Here is a 21,207-nt window from a genome sequence, read left to right as displayed (position 1 = left end):
AAAAGGCACCAACAAAAATCTGAATTTAATAAATATAATAAGAGAAAAATATTCAACAAGCTAAAAGATTAACCTAATTCACAACCACATATTTAGACACATTTTACGATGTCTTTCTTTACAATCTCTTCCATAGACCATCCTCTTTGAAGCCTCCACAGTTTAGGCACTCCAACATGAAAGAACACAGACAGAACCATCTCTTCTGCTTGCTGCACCTCTCAAAGCCCAATAACATCCAGTGGACTACTTTACGAAGGACACAGATAAAAGAAAGGAAAGAAAAACCTGGACAGAAAAACGTCTTTTTTTAAAATCAAACAATCACTCAGAAATGTGCTATACTCCTCATTTAATATTTATATCTATCTATTCCTCTTCCTGCATCAGGTTGCACATAAGGCCTCAACCAGAGTCTGAACTGATCGACTGAAACCCGCTCCAGGTGACCCCATGTCCAGCCCTTTTCTTTCATCTCCCTTTCCACTGTTCTCCAAGTTTCTTTTGCGCCGCCTCGTTTTCTTCGGCCGTCTGGAGTCCATCATAGGGCGAGTCTGGAGAGGTCTGCTGTTTGCTGGCGGAGCACATTTCCAATCCATCGCCAACACCTTTGTTGAACCTGCTTGGTGATGGACTTGGTGTCAGTTCTTTGGCGGAGTTCTTCGTTGCTGATGGTATTTAGATGTTAAGTATGCGCCTGAGGCATCTGTTTTGGAAGACATCATGCTTGTTACTGATGGTTTTGGGCATCTTCCATGATTCTGATCCATGAAGGAGGGTGTCGATCACATCTGACTGGTTTTCGCCAGTCGGGCTCAAATCTCCACCTCCGCATCCCTGGTGTTTGACGTTTTGGACCCAAGATAGGTGAAACTGTCAACTTCCTCAATCTCTTCTCCATTTAGTTTGATGCTGTCTTGGACTCTGGCGCTCACTCTCATATTTTTCGTTTTCTTTGCGCTGATCTTCAAGCCAAGGTATCCAGCTGTTACTGAGAAGGCATTTGTTTTTTTCCTTCATGTTTTGGTGGCGGTGTGACAGCAGGGCAATGTCATCAGCAAAGTCTAAGTCTTCCAGCGTTGTTGTTGCTGTCATAGTCGTAGTCCATCTGATCCCTCTCTTCTCACTGTCGGTGGAAGTCTTCATGCTCCAGTCCATGGCCAGGATGAAGAGGAACGGCGACAGAATTCAGCCCTGCTTCACCTCAGTAATGACGTTAAAGGGGTCTGTGAGCTCAGTGTCACAGACAACCTGGGATTAGAAATTGTTGTACAGCATTGCAAAGACCTGAACAAGTTTTGCAGGGACTCCATAATGCCTCAGGATTTTCCATAAGGACTCACGGTGAATGCTGTCAAAAGCCTTCTCCAGGTCGATGAAATTGATGTACATTGGTGTGTTCCACTCGTTGCTCTGCTCTAGAATCTGTCGCAGAATGAAGATGTGTTCAGAGCAGGATCGCCCAGGGTGAAATCCTGCTTGCTGTGGTCGGAGGTCTTGACAAAACAATCTTACTGAAGACCTTCCTGGTGAGGTAAAGAAGTGTTATACCCCTCCAATTATTGCAGTACTCATTTAATATACCTCAGTTACATTCTGTGTGAACATTTACATGCATTGAAACACAAACTCACCTCAGCTGGGTTTCACGTAAATAGTTTACACTTTTAACATGTCTGGTCAGGACTTCACCAAACATCACTGAGGAAAACTGTCAGGTTTCCCCGCTGTTCCAGTCAAGGACATACCTCTAAAATCACTCTGTTTTCATCTCAGCTCTAATCTTCACTATTTATTATAGTGGAGGCTTTCTTTAACCTTGTTACATCAAAGAAAAAAAGCAGCTGTCATGATACACAAATCATTCACCATCTGCCCACCTTTTGTTTCCTGTTGTCATCCAAACAATAAGAAAAGAGTTTGAGACAGGTGTGACAAAGATTGGCTTGTGGCCTTGTCAGCAACTTTTCTGAATAAATTAGACTCCAATCAATTGTTATATTTGCTTTTTAAATAAAAAGCTTATTTTTTAAAGTTCAGTTTGTTCCCCTGTGTGTGATTCAAAAATAATAAATTAGATCCCTTCATCTTCAAATGTGATGCTACTTTGTAAGGAGTGTGAACATTAATGAGACATTTCCTATGGGTGTGGTCCTTAGAACAGGTTGGGAACTACTGTTCAGCTCGATGCAAAGATGTTTTGAGCATTGGAGAGTAGATTCCAGGCAGAGGCAGAAGTTATAACCTGAATGGACACTGTTGTGACTCACTATAGCTGGGTTGGCATAACATGTGTTCATTAGATTAGCATCATAATTAGGTGCAACTGTTGACATTGATGCCTGGTACACTAACACCTGAAAGAAAAGTGATACTTAGCTCTAAGCAGGAAATGGTTGTTGACAACCGTCAGACTGTGTGTTCTGAAATTGAAGATCAGCAAGCAGTAGCTTAAATGGCTTGAAGAACATAGATGATAGCAGTAACATTATGACTTAAATAACTTGCAGAATAACAGAAAATTTGAGACATGGAGAACATGTAGTAAAGTTAAAGCAACAATAAAACTATAACTTGCAGGAGAATAGTAACATTATGCTCCATAATTTTATGAGTGTTGTAATGCAGTGTTAGCTGCATGGCATCTGTGGATATGTATGAAATACCTTTAAGTGGCCAAACAATGGTTTGAGAGGGTTTTCTGATTTCACACCTTGAGTTCCATGAATAACACATGCTTGGTCTGTGAATGTGAATACATGACAAGCAGGTAAGAAAATAGGCTTTTTGTTTTTTTAAATTTTGTTATTTTTGTTCTCCTATCCTTAATGTGTTTTGGATAAAAATGTGTTATTGACTTTATTCTGTGACCACTACCCTGGCTTTTGGTGTTTGACTTTAATATTTTGGTATGATACGCACTTCCAAAATTACAGCTTTGCTATTCCCATGGATTCGATAGGCTATATATCATACACTCACATGCAGAAATGAGCTTGGATTAAATGCTGTCATGGTCCTGAGCTTTGGCACTGCTTTGATGCAACAGAGATTATCTCCTGCAATCCATGCCTAAAGACTATTGGTTCTGCTGCAGACATTTTTGTTGACATCTACTTGTGAAAACACACCTTTTTTGAGGAAGAGCAATGGGTCTTGTCTGCAGAATTGATGCAAGCTGCATTATGGTGCTTGTGCAGGACTACACAGTTTGAGATCATGTAATGTTGTCACTCTTTATAGGGAACCATATCTATCTCTTTATTTACCACACCTCTGTTGTGTTGGCAGATGGTTGAGACTAGGCCACAGTTGTCAGGATCACTACATTTTATTTGATAAAGTTGTAATCTATTTTTGCATAGACAGGTGTGTGTGGTGTATGAAGATGTATGCTTATTTGTGCATATTTATTCTGTTAATAATGATGGTGATGTTAAAAATGAATGAAACATTTTTTTTTTTGTGTTACTCTTGATAATGGGTAATGATATAATAAGTAGTGGCAATTGAATGTGGGCTCAGTAGCTCAATTGTTGATATCAAAATCCCAGCACTGTCAGAGAGTGTGTGCATCAATATGTCAAGCTCTAAAGACCATGTAAAAGACATTAACATTGCAGGGATTGTGGCAAGATAAATGTATATACTACCATTCATCCGATGCTAAATATCAGAAATATCACTTGGCATAACTTATAACGCCAAAATCTTGATTTACAGTTGGTGCTTGTCATCGAGATAATGAACCTGTTTATTACACACCGTGGTTCTTCATAGCATGTCATCTTTATTTTACTTTTATTGGTCATACAGTATTCCAGTACCTATTTTCTGAGTGTACAGTATTTTGTTTTGAGAGTTTGCTTGGTTAATGCTGAAGACTGCAAACATGACTGGTCATTTATTATTTTAAGATTATAAAATCTTATCCGTAAAAGTTGTTTTATCAGTACTCCTGTAGCATATCTTTAACTATTAGACAATAGTATTCTGATCACTTGCACAGCCTCTCACACACACATATTCAACAGGTAGTTACACCAATAGGAAATATCAGGTGAGACATGGGCCAAAAGGAGTAAATTTAAGGTACTTTTCTTTCATTAGTGACTGTTTAGTGACTTTAATATGGGTTTTTAGTGAGTTAATAAATTATGGTCTTATAGTGAGTTCAACATAAACTCGTACTGAGTCGGCTTTTTTGAAATAGTACTGAAATATTACTGTATACTGACACACATATTACTGAAATAGTAATAGCAGCAGATACTTTGTTGACAGCTATAGTGTGCACATCTACAAAAGCACTCATCCCTGGGATTGGTGTTTACAGGCAGCTGGCACAATGTTACAGTGCAGATACTCGATATTTTGTGACTGCCTTGAAGAGTTTTGGGAATCTCTCATAGCAAATACCATAAACTTTTAAGGTGACCTCGTATCCCGCCTGCTCATGGGGCGGGACGCCCAATGTCCTGCTTTCTGGCTTTCACCAGATCTGCCGTTGAAAGCACCACTACTCGGCAAAGTCAGAGGAAAGGTTCCCCCCACCTCCTTTTTCGATGCTCTTTGTCGGTGATATACCATCATCGGCACGTGTCCCACTTAAAAAGACCTCTTCAAAAACAGTTTACATCTACAGTGCAGTAGGATTTGTATTTCAAAACTTGCAGGCACAGACCCCATCCCTCTGTGGACATCACAGTAGGGGAAGAGCAAGTAATCTTGTGAGAATCTGAACAGATTGCTTTGTAGACAAAGAGGTCGGCACACATAAACAACAGGGTTTGCCTGTCTCAATGCATCAAAGATGAGAAAAACAATTTGACAGCCAGTGCCTACTGTGACAGAAGATTTTTATAGCCGGTACAAGATTTTCATTGACAGGGCTTTTAACAGAATTTCAGTCAACTGTTTGGTTTGTGATGGAACATTGCATTATGTATATTTATTCACAGGATTTTTAGAGGAAAAAAAATCGGTTGTTAAAAATAAGTTTTATATTGTGCCATCATTTAAGATTGATGTTTACCAGTGATCTTATAGACAAGTCATGTATTTCAGCAATATGTAGTGATCACGCCATATAAATTCAGTTCGTTAATGCTTTGCTGTGCTGCTGGTGTCTTTAATATTGTTAACACATTGGCATTGCCCAGTCCATGCGCTAGCTTTTATGACTAATACCTTGTTTAAAAACAATGTAGGGATCAGGTTCTGTGTGTTACCAATAACTTTGCCACCACAATTTTTTTTTGGTGTCTTTTCAATGACTTGCATTGGTGAAATGTCAGTATATGTGGTACACATAAAATTTTACTATTCTTGTCAAACAATGTGGCAGTAATGTTTGGTAGGCTTTTTGAATGCACTCATTGCTGTGTGGATCATCATGCTATACTGATCTTGGTTCTTGGCATGGACAAGTTGACTTGTTCATGAAGTTTATCTTGCCACCGAATGTGCATCACCATCACCTCTGACAGTTTCCCTTTCAGTATTGTCTTTTAAACATACTTCACTGCTATCTGTGTGGAGAGAGTGAGAGGAACTTGTGTGAGGGGATAACGAGCAGTAAGACAGATAAAGAAATAAAGCTTTCCTGCTGGCACATTGCAGCTTCAGTCATTTAGAAACCATGAATGAAAGATTTTTATTTGAAAGGACTTAAAGAGAAATGAAAATGTTAGATGAGAAGGCATGCTTAGAAAAGCAATTAACAGTTGATAAGCTATCAAAAGCAAGAGGACCAATAACTGGGACTTGGAAATGATTGGGAATAATTTCCAGTGTACTTCTAACACATTTTACATCTTGAGCAAAGCAAGTTGATTTGAAAAGGTCTTTAGAGCATAATGGTGATGTTCCAGATCATAAAGCAAAACTGTTTTTATCAAACATCAACTTTATTACAAAACTATTACAACAGCACAAGCATCAGCTCATGTGGCATAGCATGAGAAAACACTATGGGAAGGGATTAGTTAGCCAATAAAAATTGTAAAAATTGTAAGCTGCAAACTTTTGTGTAGGACATAGGGACAAGTGAATCAAAACTAAAATTTGCAATAATTCTACTTGACCAGCAAGAAAGGATATCAGTACATACATGCAACCAAAATGCTTCTGCAAAAAGACAAATGCTTAAAGACATACACTGGTGTATATTGACGAATTTTTACAGTCTTAAACCATTCAGACTGTGCAAGAAAAAAATTTTTTTTTTAATTAAAGCTATGAAAACTGCACACATTTGAAAAAATGATCGTGTGAAACGTCTACAGTTTTAAGATGGAGGATAGAGCAACAACAGAGTTGTTTGTATGTGGAGGTCTTTCAAAAAGTCTGTTCTTTCCTGCACCAGCTCAGTGCTGTGGCAATTACCCCCAATTTCAGCCTTGGGCATAATTCCTTTAAATTCTACTGCATCCTCAAACTACTCATTGGCATTTTACTAGCTGCACTCCCCTGAACCAGCTATGCTACTTGTCTACTAGGATGTGCAGGCTAACCAATCACTTCAGGAAAGCAACAGTAGAAAATAGTTACTGAACAACAGTGGGCGATTGTACTGTCTGATGTCCAACTCTAGACCCCTCTGGTCATACTAAAAACTCCTCTTCAAATGCTACAAGAGACTAGGGAAACAGTGCTCTAATATTCTGGTTGGCAGCATCTACTGCTAATCTTTGAGAGTCCTGAACATATGACTAAAATCTACCTTGGAAAAATATTCTACATACAAATATTCTAGTGACCTACAAAATACTGCAAGCAGAAGCAAGAGAGTGATAACACTTTCAGGTGAGAACCTTTAAATCAACAATTTAGTAATTTGAAATGGGAGCAACATACTACATGGCAATTTGTCAAAGAACTATGCAATGTGACAACAGGAACAAAACCAAAGAAAGTAACTATCACTATCAAAAGAAAATGGAGAAAAATGTTATTGGCACTTCTGGACAAAACGCATATTAAAAATTTGACCTGAAAATCTCAGACTAAACAACAACTGCAAGAAAATCTCTTATAAAATTGAGTATGATTAAAGATATGTTTGATTTAATGTCTTAAAAGCAAAAACAAAAAATTTCCAGCATCCTTGCAAGCCCATGTTTAGCTGTTCTAAAAGGCAGGAACTATATAGTGTAATACTTTCACACACTCACAGATATGCTGGACATCATAATTTTTAAAAATATTTCAATGTGGAAAATGACTCATTTACAGGAGTCATGAATACTTATTTCAGATGAAGGCCAGGATCTCCATGGTTATGATCACCTACTTGTAGATTCTGACAGCCTTATCCCAAGCTTCATGTGACCTGAATACTGCCATCATGGCAGATTTTACAAATGGTTGTATGTCTTATTATTAAGGTAGGCAGCAAATATTACAGTAGTCACTGCCATTTTTTTAACATCTGAAAATGTTTGAAACAAAGAAAATACTGTCAAACTAAAGGAGACGAACGAGATCTGCCCAGCATGTACACACATGGTGTAAGATGAAACAGGACAATGAGCTGTGGCATTTAAAAATTACAAATATAATTTTGACTGAGGAAAATTCAACAAATCATTTATTTGAAGCTGTAGATCCTGAAATTTTGAGGGGGATAGCTTCAAATATGCTATTAACATAGATAAAGGTCACATTTTCCAAAAGTGGTCTTAACCCTTCCCACAAATTAACCAAAACACTATTTCTAGTACACTTGAGCTTTCAGTCAAGACCAAAATTAATATAGTTTTTGTAGGGAAGATAGCGAATAGCTGAAATGGTAGTTAGTAAAGAGAAAGCTTCTCAAACTGTTTTGGTGAAAGTTACAATCTTATTCATGTGCATGAAAACAAATTTGAAGTAAAATTTAAAAAAATAATTAAGAAATTGTTGAAAACTTGTACTTTAACTGCAAAACACATGAAAAAGTTTCTTGAAGTCACCAGAAAAATACAATTTTGATTAAGTTTTGCCGCTGCCTAAGTGTGCACAAACTTCATTATTCTGCAGATGGTTGGCCTGTGCCCCGATGACTGTGGTTGGCCCCCATTTCTGAGCTGGGACATGTAGTGCCAGGAAGCTGTCAATAACAATTTCTTTAGTCAATGAAAATAGCGATCTTTGACTGTCCATAACAGGCTGGTGAAGTGAGGAATGAAGTGTGGGTAGATACCCCTTACTTAAGATAACGTGGAATCTAAAACAGCTGATCTTGAACATTGCCTCTTATCTTAACCATCCTTGGTATATTATGAAATATAAATATTATGCAAGTAAAGATGACACATTCTTTTGTTCATGTCTTGCTTATAAATGTCAGTTTAAGGTACAATGAAGTTACACAAGCAGTCAATAAAAGCATGAACTAGAAACCAAACTGACTTGACCATGTAACAGTCCACAAAAGACCTTCACTATTTGTTCAGACACAGATAAAACAACTTGATCATTTTCTGGCCTTACTGACCGTAATGATGATAGCTTATGACAGGATAAATACTGAATGCTGGGGTGTGATTTTGGGGAGGATGGGAGGCACAAAGATCAAGTGTAGGTGCAAGTGTTAATGGGTTACATTTTGAACATATCACAAGTCACTCACACATCCATCTTTGCCATACACATTCAACCCTATGCCTGGCATGTTGTTTCTATAGGTCCCTCAGTAAAAATATATCCAATATTGCTGGAACTTACACATATCCACTGCAGACACAGGGGCAAACTATGTTCTGTTTACTTCAAGTACTCTGAGGGTGCTGGTTGGAATGGCATAGTTATGTCTCATTTTGGATTTTATTTTCCTTTCATAAGCTTATGTAAGATCTCAGAGTGAGAAAACCATGTTCAGTATTCCCGATATCATTGTCAACAAAGACTGTAGCACTTTCAACCAGTTTGTTTTAAATTAGCAGTGTCCCTGATGTACAATTTATCAGAACCTGAATATCAACAGCAGTTACAAAATAAATGCAAATGCCTTCGAAACTCTAGTGTACTCTGTCCTACAGCTGACTGGATGCACAAAAACACTTGACTACCAAAGACTCCAAGAAAGATCATGACTGATGAAAGATGCATGAACACTGTCCATCTCAGGACTCTGGCCTTCTCCATGTGTTGAACAGTCACCATTTACACAACAGGGGACGGAAGAGCACACTAGACTTGACCAGTCTAGAATTCATCATGACGAGCCAATGCTTCTCCAAAGTCTGTTGCCTGGCTTCCAACAAAGAGATCATACTTGTCAAGGATCTCTTGTTTTGTCAACTTGCCATCCTGCAGGGTCAAACATAAAAAGACACCAGTTACCTATGGTTGTAAATGCCCTGAGTTGGGTGTTACTTTCATGTAAACCTTAAGTTAAAAAGGCAAAAAAAGAATAAGCCAACAAAACCATACAATGTTATAATATAGAATCTTATAATGATTCCCAATAATGATTATCCTAAATTTAGCTGGAACAGACTAGACATAAAAAGACAAATCTGCAATCGGGTAAAGTTGGAGATATGTCAGAGTATAAGGGTGCATGAACAAACAAAAGTGAGGCCATCCAGGCAATCATATAAACATTCAGGAAAGAAGTGCAGAGTTAGAAAACAAATGGACAGTAAAACAGCAAGCAAATGTAATGAGAGCAGCAAGAGCTTGAGCTGGCTAATGTGTACAGGGAGACATGCATGCTGAGGGCAGTCAGTGCAAAACTGAAAGCTAATCATCAGTGCATATTACATACTTTATGGATGTACAGATGTTGTTAGACTTAGCATTAGCAATCTAAATATGCTACATACAGGGACTGCCTATTATAAAGTCAGGTGACTAGGTTTTTCTAAACAAGTAAATCCTAGTCTAGTACCAGATTATGAGGCCATGTTTAACAACTTGTACTATCTGTAACATTGAAGGCATGCAGGATAAAGTATAAAGCTTAGGAGGGTTTTCTAACAAAGGAGGTTGATGCTGAAGTTGTTAATGGCAACAATACATGTGCTGATAAAGAATAGACATATTTTTAACTGTAACCATAGTGTGCTCACAACACGTGATATCCCATAAAACAGTCACCTACTCTGCATACAATATCATGTAAAAACTGTCCCCTAGTCTGCATATAACTAATCTCAATGCCCCTGTGTGAGATAAATAAAATATGGAAAACCCAGTGAACAAAGCTTGTGATGACCTGCTGCACAAGCAAGCAAACAAGCGTGGTCAGCTGTGAACACAAACCCCTCATTATCTTATGAAGACAAAACTGCGCCAAGAATCAAGCAACTAAATTTCACAGACAAGGATCCCTCCTCCTCATTAAAAAAACAAAAATAAATGCAAAAACCTATCTAAAGGAAAAAAGCAGGAGGGTCAAGACAACATGATCCTCTGAGAGTGTCTTTGACATGCCTGTTGTCTTTAGCATCAATAATAATAATACGATTATTTCCACAGTGTATTATTATGGAAGCTCAATTTTAAATTTCAAAGACTGCCAAGCATATGAAGTGTCTTAAGGTTAAGAAGTTCTGGAAAGAGAGAAGTAGCAAGGTACTAGAATTTCATTTCGGATCTATGTCCAAAGTTCTGGAAGCCATAGCTAATACTGCATTATATTTCTGTTGCTTTATCTTGGAAAGAGGCATGCTTAAAGTCTGACAGAATAAAGTCAGCTGTCTAATGTTTTGAAATCTTGAAAGTATACATTTATATGAGCTTCAAGCATCATGTCACATGCTAATCATGAGTGTGATGAATGAAAATAGCCCATCTGCCAAGGCATGAGGTATCAGGTGCCCACATACAAGGGTCCCTAATCACAACTCAAGAATGAGTATTTGCAATCATATACTAGCTGTAAAACCAGTGTTCTGAGACTGCAAAGACATTCATCAATTTTTTCATATATATATATCAAAGCAGAATGTAAGGGATTCATCTCTACTCCTAATGGTACAATACTAAATTTGTGTGCAGAATGGTGACCGAAAAAACACTTAGGGAAAAAACCCAATATAAAAAAAATCTAAGGCATGCTCAGACCCTATAAAAATTAAAAATCATAGAAAAAACAAAAACATCAGAATATATAGCAAAAAATAAAAAAATAATAAAAAGAGAAATCAGGAGGAGAGACGAACCTTGTCGCGGTCAGACTCAAAAATGAGATGCCTGGCTTCTGCCCTTGCATGATCAAAATTTTCTGGGATAATCCATTCCCTGACTTCAGTTTTGTCCAGCTTGCCATCGCCATTCTTATCTCTGAAATCGGCAAATTGCTTGCGCTCGTTCTTCACCCAATCAGGCTCCTCGTCTGCATTTTCTCGATTTGGCCACATGTCATCTAGATTTTTATTAGTATTGCAAAACAGAGAAAGGGAAGGGACTGTGGTTTAGCAAGTCAGGCAAGCTCTTTAGCCACAGACCAGCGAAACTTGAGTCAACACCATCAGCACCTTCTTCCCCACCACCCACAATCCTCATCACAAGAACATAAGAAAATGATATAAGAGGTGGTGGGCCACACTACAGGTTAATTAAAGGCTGATTAAGCAATTCCTCACAACTACAGGCACCCTCAAAATCCTCTTGCTGTGCCTACACTTAATGGTAGCTGACATCAAGTTTCACTGATCTATAAATGGGAATAAATATCCCCTTTTTTTTTCTACCAACCCCATCTTTATCAGAAGCTTTAATGAGATGTATGGCTTCAGCTGAGCTATGGTCATAATCTTCTGGAATGATCCACTCTCTGATTTCATCAGTGTCCAGCTGTCCATCTTGGTTCTTGTCACGGTAGTTGGTGAACTGATCTCGCTCACTCTGAACCCAATCAGGTTCACCATTCTCATTTCTGTCTTCATCATCATCATCCTCATCATCATCGTCATCTCCCCATATGTCATCTATTGTACGAGATAGTCATGTCAACATCTACAACTTACATCATGTTATGCTAATTACTAATCTTATTAGGAATCTTAATTATGTTGCAAATCCTTGCACTCAGCTGCTAGTCACTACTGAGCTATCTTAACACAGATGATTGGTCCTGTTGTTACAGAGGCTGTGATTTTAAGACTCTGTTTCATTTAAAAAATATGCTAAAACATACAGAAATGGTTTTTCTGGACACCATTATGAACTAAATGTTACCCACTTTCAACACAGACACTGCTGAATTACAACCTACAGACTGCCACCTTTCATAAGTAAATGCCAATGACCAGAGTAGAAGCATTTCATACACTAAAAGTGTTGCTTTTCTTTAGTGCACCATGAACTTTTCAAAAACTAAATTAAAAAACAAAAAGCTGTCAATCATTTAAAGAATGTGCTCCTTCCAAAGCAAATAAAAGATGATACATAGGTACTGCTATCTATACGGGTACTGCTACCATGAGGTACCATTATCACTTAAGGCCTGCTTGTTCTTCATACAAAAAGTTGCCTCTTTTCTATTTCACTTTGTTAAAAAACATTTTCATATTTTGCTGGATATGGCATAAGATGGCCCACTTGATCTGCTGATGGAAAGCAGTGGACAAAAACAAACTAATTAATGAGAAAGCTATAGCAAAAATGTTTGGGCCACACAAGGCTTTACTTCTCTTTTAGTACCTGTGGCAAAGTTTGATGGAGTAAATTTCCTCTAATATCAGCTTCCTTGGCACCTGCCCATTATGTTTCTGGCTGTAGTCAAATATCGTGCACATGGTGGTCAATTTAAAACGATACTTTGTTTTTAAATCAACTCCTCCCCAGAGTTTCATTCAGTCTGTGCCCAAACACATTGTTTGATTGAGACAAAAGTGCGCAAGTAATAACAATAAAAAAGCTGTAATGATGACGAATGGCTGTTGTATGCGACTGCTTTGACTATCAAATAGGGCCAACAAAAGGACTTTCAGCAAAGTGTGTAAACACCACGAGCCAATCAGGTTACAGCATCAGACATCACCATTTACTCAAGTCAGTCAAGTAGCAGTGCCATTTGCTTTATTAAGGTGACCAGACGTCCCGCTTTTGACCTCGTGTCCCGCCTGAATATCGGGCGGAACGCCCAATGTCCCGCTTTCTGGCTTTCTGGCAAGTCCATCAAATGTCCCGGTTGTCTTTAAAAATCACTTTTTTCGGCGTTCTTTGACGGTGACAACACCATCATCGGTACGTGTCACGCTTTCGCCCCCAAAATGTCTGGTCACCTTAGCTTTATGCTTAACAGCCTTTCCAGCATAGTTCATACAATCAAATAATAAATCAAGTACACTACAGTAATACTGATAAGAATCCTTAGTGGCTATAACACTTTTTACTTCTATCGCAATTTTCACCTTATAAAATTCTTTTTCATATGAACTATGTATTACAAAGTATCTACATTTTATATATTTATTATCCATTTTATATATATGTATAGTCATCAAAGATCTTTACTATCACATCGCATACAAAATTTAAGTGAAAAATGATTTGGGGGGAAGAACTATGAGGCATCAAAAACAGTTGAAGTGTTGTTACGGTTCTATCTCATTCAAAGTTCAATGCAATGTCATGTAAGCAATGAAAAACAGAATTTGCAAATATTGTAAGAAAGAAACAGTAAGCTTACAAGAGCAGTATGTTGTGAAGTACTGTACTCTGTTCATACTAAATATCCTAACTGAAAACTTCCCACTTCCTCTGTACTGATGGTGGGAGAGCAAACAACTTACCAATGTACTCTTTCATACTGATGTAGCCATCATGGTCTTTGTCAATATCCTCTAATGTTTCCTGAAACATATTAGCAACATCAAAATAATAAATATAACACAATGCTAACTGCACTATACAGACCCTTTGCTTACTGTGACATGCTTCATCATGTACAAGCACATGCAGTCATTATGCAAACCCATACTTCAAGCTCTTTGACTGATGCAAGTACACATCAAAGTCAGAACATGATATTAAAGAAGTGATTTTTATGAGACAAGCATTCCATTTAGGACAGATAGATACAAATGATTTTCATGAGACAAATATGTTACAGTAAAGATAGCTGGTCAGCACAGGCCAGTGCCTCCCACATTACTCACCATTACAACAATATCACGCATGTGCTCAGCATCTTCTGGATGCAAAAAGTCCATGAACTCTTCCTTGCTAAGGCGATCATCGCCATCCTTATCAGCCTTCTTCCATCGTCTACGATCTCTGTTAATCATCTCTGCATATGCTTCAGTACGAGATCCTTTCTCGTTTGGATCTACACAGAAAAGTAGATGATATGTCAGGATAAATTCATCTCCTAATACCCATTTTAGTGAAACAGAAAAATTCACTATGGAGCTGCCTTTCTTGACAATTCTGAATTAATTTTGAATCTATCTTATGTCCATGCAATTGGTAATAAAACGTGGCAAACAACCACAAATAGCGAACACCAACAACTGACCACCACTGCAGTGAATGCCAACAATTGATCATTATCATAACTTCGCAATAGTGAACCTCAACAGTTGAACACTATCATAACTTCATGATAGTGAACCCCAATAACTGAACAGTATCATTCCTTATTTCTCTTCCTACTCACCATCATCATAGCCAAAAGTCCTCTTCTGATAGGACTTCCAAGACAAGGCATTGTCCTCATCAGGCTGGTGATCCTTCCACATGCGGTCGGTGTCCTGCACGATGTAGCGTGTCTGCACGTAACGAATCCAGTCCTTCAGCTCCTGCTCCGTCACCAAGCTATCCCCATCTTTGTCAATTTTACTAACAATTATTCTGGAAAAAAGCAGCACAAAAATTAATACTTGTCAAATCCCTAAAATGCAGTGCACTTCAGACATCTCTGTGAAATTGTTAAGGGCATCAGACACTAGGTTATTTTTGCTGGGTAAGCATTATGAAAAGTTTTTATTTTACCTGCTGCAGGTAAAAAGTACACATCAATGTACATGTATTAATATCTTGAACCTTGTAACTGTTTTAAATATGAGTAACATGTAAAATTGTGTCATGGTGCTTGATAACAATAAGAAAATATTAGTTTTCATGTGTTTGATTTATTATATAATGTCTTGAGATCTCCAATCTAAATCTTCATCTTGTGACACAAGACTGACGTAACATTGTGTTGGGTTATCATTGATTAGACTTAAAAGTAAATTTTCCTCGTTTGTAGCAACATAAAACAACATTTATGAAGGTATTATCCATGTAAAGTAAAAGGAAGCATTTGATTATTATACAGAATTAATGCCACTTTTACCATGCAGGCCAAGTTTTCAACAAAACATAAAATAATTCTGTTATATATGTACTTTGGGATCTATACAATTTATTTTGTTTAAGGCAAGTTTTTGTTTAATAGCAGTCTAGTAATATGTGACATCTTTTTCCTGGGCTGACTGTCAGTGCTCTCCAGTTTCCTCCACCCTCTATGTGTGTGTGAGAGAGAGAGTAAGAAAGAGTGAATGATGGTAAATCAATGTGTAAGATGCATCTGATGCCTACTGATGAGTGTGCTTGTGTGACTTAATATATTCAACACACACATGTATATATTTTTTCATATGTTCAACAAACCCTTTAAGCTCACCTTTGCTGGTGGAGTAAGGTGCTCTATTAATGAATGTTTTATTATTATTAGATATGCATTTACTTGCAGTACTAGATTTTAACAAACGCCTTTGAAGGATTGCTGCCAGCAAGCCAACAGTTGATATTTTCAGTTCAGTTACTACCTGTTCTAGTGAATATTTACCTCAACTCAGGGTTCATGGCCAGCCCACTGACAATAGTTTCAGCTTAGTTAATATATATTTTAAGTCAAAGTTTGTTATGAGCAGATCAACTATTCGTATTTTTAGCATTGTTAATACATGTTCCAATGAACACTTATCGAAAGTCAGGGTTTATTGCTAACAAGCTTAATAAATCTTTAAGTTTGGCTAACACATGTTCCTGTAAATACTTACCCAAAGTTAAGGATGGCTGTTAGCAAGCTGACTATTTAACATGTGCAACATCAGGTACAGGCAACATTCAATAATTTAACACAACTATGTTAACAAAACCTGATCTAGCTGGGTCATATAAATTGTTAAAGCATTTCTAAATTTCCTTTAGAACTGGAGCAGGAAGGTATTTTATAAAAACTTAAAATTTTTTCAGATGTCCCTTTCTTGTTTAAAAAAAAAAAAAAAAAAAAAAAAAGATGACAACAAAGACATGCAGGAAAAAATAAATGCCTTCTCAGTAACTGCTGAAAACCTTGGCTTGAAGATCAGCGCAAAGAAAACGAAAAGTATGAGAGTAAACGCCAGAGTCCAAAACAGCATCAAACTATAAATGGAGATGAGATTGAGGAAGTTGACAGTTTCTCCTATCTTGGGTCCAAAATGTCAAACACCAGGGATGCGGAGGTGGAGATTTGAGCCTGACTGGCGAAAGCCAGCCACGCCTCCGCCTCACCCAGGGGCACATGGAAGGCAAAAAACATCAGTCAGATCAAGCTGAGAATCTTCAAGTCAGATGTGATCAGCACCTTCCTTTATGGATCAGAATCATGGAAGATGCCCAAAACCATCAGTAACAAGCTTGACGTCTTCCAAAACAGATGCCTCAGGCGCATACTTAACATCTAAACACCATCAGCAACGAAGAACTCCACCGAAGAACTGAAACAGAGTCCATCACCAAGCAGGTTCAACAAAGGTGTTGGCGATGGATTGGAAATGTGCTCCGCCAGCAGACAGCAGACCTCTCCAGACTCGCCCTATGATGGACTCCAGATGGCCGAAGAAAACCAGGCCGAGCAAAAGTAACTTGGAGAAGAACAGTGGAAAGGGAGATGAAAGAAAAGGGCTGGACATGGGGTCACCTGGAGCAGGTTTCAGTCGATCGATTCAGACTCTGGTTGAGGCCTTATGTGAAACCTGATGCACGAAGAGAAATAGATAGAATCATCAGACAAGCTTGACATTGATTTTTGCATTGAACTACTCATCTGCAGCGTGGGGGTGTTGGGGAAGGCTTAGTGTTTTACATGGAGCCAGCAACTAGAGGCTATATCACCGCAATGCAGCCAACCCTGTAAACAGATGCCACAAGTAGAGAAAGAACAGTAATCCCGAGACAAACATTGAACCTACGGCAGCCAACCTTTACTGTATTGGTGACAGACCCTAACCGATGCGCCACCGGACTGCACTTATCTGCAGGAACAGACGGTCTAATGATAACATATTTTGTGATATTTTTAGAAATGCCACTGGGTGTACTTATTTCCTTCAGGTTTAGATGGAAGGGGTATTTCATCATGGCCTGAAATTGGAACAGTTGATGACTGCATGCTTTTAGCATTTTTATTTGTTCTTAACTATCATGATTAGTTACAGATTAAGATACTTTTTAAAAATGCTTGAAATTAGTGTTGCGGTTACACTGGCAATATGTTAACATTTTTAGTATTTTCAGTTAACACTTACCCTAAGCGCTCTTTGCTCTCCTCAGGAGACAGCTGATCAAAAGTAGCTTTATCTTCATGGCCCAAAAAAGCATCGTGATCATAGTCAGCATTATGTTCTCCATCTGTCTGATGGTCAATATCACTCAAGGTCTGTCATGAATAGAAGAGTATTTACTGTTATTTTATAAGACACTTTCCTATGTATCACTGTTCTGAAAAGATGCGTCCAAAGTTTAGACTTAAAGGTATTAAGAGAATCAGAGTGATCGGTAATCTGTTCCAAGTTGAAGGGGCTTGGAAGGTTAGAAGACCTCTGTCCAATAATTGCCATCTTAGTGGGACTTGAAGAAGCTTGGTATCAGAAGTTATAAGAGACAAACCAAAACTAAACTTCTGCATACTAATTTCTAAGCTGATAATAGAAATAAGAATCCCACCTTACATCTTAAAACAACTTTTATTAATCTATACCACTTTCAAGAAAAACAAAAGGCTACAAAATAAACAATGCCAAAGATGTCTAGCTTAGGTATTAAACAACTGCAGGTTTAATTATTTCCAATGCTTCCAATGCCATGAACTAGTAAGTCAACAACTTAAAATCATTTTCATCACAAGATGTGGTAAATCAACAAGTTTCACTCTGGACTGTATGGATTCATAATGACAAACATCCCACCTTGTCAACAGTTCTTTGCTTTTTGTCAGTTGGGACACCAGTACAGATGGCCAGCACCATGAGAAGTGCTAGAAATACTGACCAACACACCATCTGCAAAATAATTAAGTTATAATAAAGTTAACTTGTATAGCACAATATCCAGTCACTTTACAGACAAAGGGATGCACACAACATGACATGCAAATCAATAATAGTCTTTGCATCTAAGATAAGAATCTAGTATCATAATGTCTGTGAAATAAATATGTATTCGCCTACAAGTTAACACATTTTGGTGTGTTATTCTGCTACAGATTAGCATATATCTTCACTAAGAGTTTATAAATACTGTAAAAATAAGAGTTTGTAAATACTGTGATGATGATATACTGCATTTTTAATATGTACTTCTACATTCTACAACAAATGGGTGTGATCATGATTCACGATACCTTAAAGCTAAACAAATAAGCTAATTATGAATATTATTACGTTTATTACAATTGTTGTACCATTATTTTGACGAGGAGCCAATAATGGTGAAAGACATGATCACCTAGGCACTATGATTTCACTAAAATGTTTTGTATCTCTCTAAATTACTGTTCCACTGACTGATACCGACTAAAGATATATCTTACAGGCATTTTATGAATCTTTATTGTAAAATCAAGATGAAATACAAATGCCTACAAACTTGTCGACGTGGCAGATACTACTTCTCTCTTAATTCCCCCACTTTGTCTTCTAGATTTATAAATGGAAAGGAAAGTGTTGTTTCAAATTAGATATTCAACCTAATGCAGATAGCTGTCTAAAAGAGATTAGTAAAACTGAATGGTCTTAAAATATAGCACCTAAATACATGGCTAGTGAGAGGAGATGTCTAATTTACTGAAACAAACCAAATCAGCGAAGGTTAATGTGGAGCAGACGAAATCTCACCTTTGTATCCTCTATTCCAACCGTGATCTACAGAAACTTTTAAACACTGTTGGCTTCGCTTCAATCAGCTGTTGGATTCCTTCTTTTCTTATCGATCTATTTCCTGGTCTTAGTGCGCCACAATCGATAAAGATTGGGAATACCCTGTGTTCCTGCGATCCTTTCCACAATATCACACGTAAGCGGCCAAAACCACTCTTCGCTCCTTAAAACAGTGGAGAACTCTGACCAATGAGAACCGAAAACTTATACCTTGTGACATTCGTTAGCCAATGAAACTTGTGCCAACGTGGCTGCCGACAAACGTAAGCCAATGAGAGAGGTGTGGGATGCTGGACCAGCAGCAGCAGCGTGGCAAGAAATGTAATACAAGTACCGCAAACCTCTTCCACGTGGACGATGACACATTCCAGAGGCAGGCTGGTGGCTGCGTGATGTCTACTGGATTATCGGTCTCAAGCTGACAGATTTCCAATGCTAGAACCAAAGACTTCTATAGTTGTCATTCAAATCATGTTTTAAAGATGGGAACAGAAAGTAGCATGACTGTACATGGGAGGGCATGATAGAAACACAATGTTTATTACATACAAGCACTCACAAGGAACTGAAACAGAGTACACTTGTACATGGGAGGGCCTGAGAGAAACACAATGTTTATGTTAGACAACCACTCAGATGGGAAGAGAAAGATCGAGTACACTATAGCTTGTACATGGGAGGGCCTGATAAAAACAATGTTTGTGTCATACAAGCACTCAGATGGGAAGAGGAAGATCGAGTACACTTGTACATGGGAGGGCATGATAGAAACAAAATGTTTATTACATACAAGCACTCACAAGGAACTGAAACAGAGTACACTTGTACATGGGAGGGCCTGATAGAAACACAATGTTTATGTCATACAAGTACTCACAAGGAACTGAAACAGAGTACACTTGTACATGGGAGGGCCTGATAGAAACACAATGTTTATGTCATACAAGTACTCACAAGGAACTGAAACAGAGTACACTTGTACATGGGAGGGCCTGATAGAAACACAATGTTTATGTCATACAAGTACTCACAAGGAACTGAAACAGAGTACACTTGTACATGGGAGGGCATGATAGAAACACAATGTTTATGTCATACAAGCACTCACAAGAAACTGAAATTTGTAGTCTTGATGAAATCACCACAGACTCTGGCCAACATTGCCAAAGAAACCAGCGTGGCACGGCCAGTATGTTCGCTTGCGTTTTGCTTAGTACACGTGGGCGTCGGCTGACTGGGATTTTACAATATAGGAGATCCCCATGCCAATGCAGCCTTCAAGAACTCGTGGGGCCCTCATGGGACCCGGATGAAAACAAAGCTGTTACCCTCAGGGGACCCTGCTGGGAATTCCCACGAGCTCCCATTTTCCACGAAAAGCCCCACTATCCTTCCCACGAAAGCCCCATAGCAAACCCACCAATCCCCTATGAACATTCGTTGTTTCCCACGAAAGCACCATCAACTTCCCCACTCCCGCTTGCTGCATCCCTCACCCTATCTCACACTTTTACACGCACTGGCACGCCATGAAGAAAACATTCAACAGCTTTTCAAAATCTCTTTGTTTCCTCACAACACACAAATAGTAGGCAAGAGATATGATAAAACAATTTTATTATTTACAACAAAATCTATTTTAACAGTTTATGCTATCTAAAGCATTAAAGTTCATTGTTTTTGAAGATACAACAAGCATTCATCCAATTATTTTTTAAATAGTTCCGAAACTTTGTCCTTTTAAGTACAGATTGATGTACACCTCAAAGAAATCAAAGCCAAACAAAAACTACGCACCAATTAATATACTTGTCAGCTGAAGTGACTGGAAACTTTTTTCCCTTTGGTTCCACTGAAATTGTATTTTTGAACCAGCTCTGAAGAAAACAACTATTTTAAAATTCTCCGTGCACGAGAGGTGCTGAACCTGTTAAAAAAAAAAATCTGTAGTTGTTTCCAACAAGTAAAAAACTACAATACAAATGCAAAATAAATTAATTCACTGGATTGGGTAAGTTTCAGACATAATGCTGAACCCTACTCCACTGATGAGTGATCAATGGTTGCATGATGAACATAG

The 21,207-nt window shown here is 38.0% G+C and overlaps 1 protein-coding gene across 2 annotated transcripts; it reads right to left on the bottom strand.

Annotated features, from left to right (window-relative positions):
• Positions 1–5,890: 5,890 nt before the first annotated feature.
• On the bottom strand, positions 5,891–19,309 carry LOC112556018 (calumenin-like). Of its 2 annotated transcripts, none has more exons than XM_025224619.1 (8): positions 19,086–19,309; positions 18,159–18,251; positions 17,499–17,629; positions 14,597–14,790; positions 14,097–14,266; positions 13,731–13,791; positions 11,689–11,921; positions 5,891–9,294 (listed from the first exon to the last, which is right to left on the bottom strand). In XM_025224619.1, exons 2-8 carry the CDS (start codon positions 18,249–18,251, stop codon positions 9,190–9,192), a joined length of 987 nt encoding a protein of 328 aa, XP_025080404.1. In that variant the 5' UTR covers positions 19,086–19,309; the 3' UTR covers positions 5,891–9,189. The 2 variants fall into 2 exon arrangements, with proteins under 2 accessions (XP_025080404.1, XP_025080405.1); XM_025224620.1 differs by lacking the exon at positions 11,689–11,921 and adding an exon at positions 11,154–11,356 and having other exon boundaries at positions 19,086–19,307.
• Between the last annotated feature and the right edge of the window lie 1,898 nt (positions 19,310–21,207).

The sequence above is a fragment of the Pomacea canaliculata genome, unplaced genomic scaffold, assembly GCF_003073045.1.
Source record: "Pomacea canaliculata isolate SZHN2017 unplaced genomic scaffold, ASM307304v1 utg2218_pilon, whole genome shotgun sequence".
Lineage (NCBI taxonomy): Eukaryota > Metazoa > Mollusca > Gastropoda > Architaenioglossa > Ampullariidae > Pomacea > Pomacea canaliculata.
Note: the sequence above shows the minus strand (reverse complement) of the source record. Positions and strands in the feature narration are given on the sequence as shown.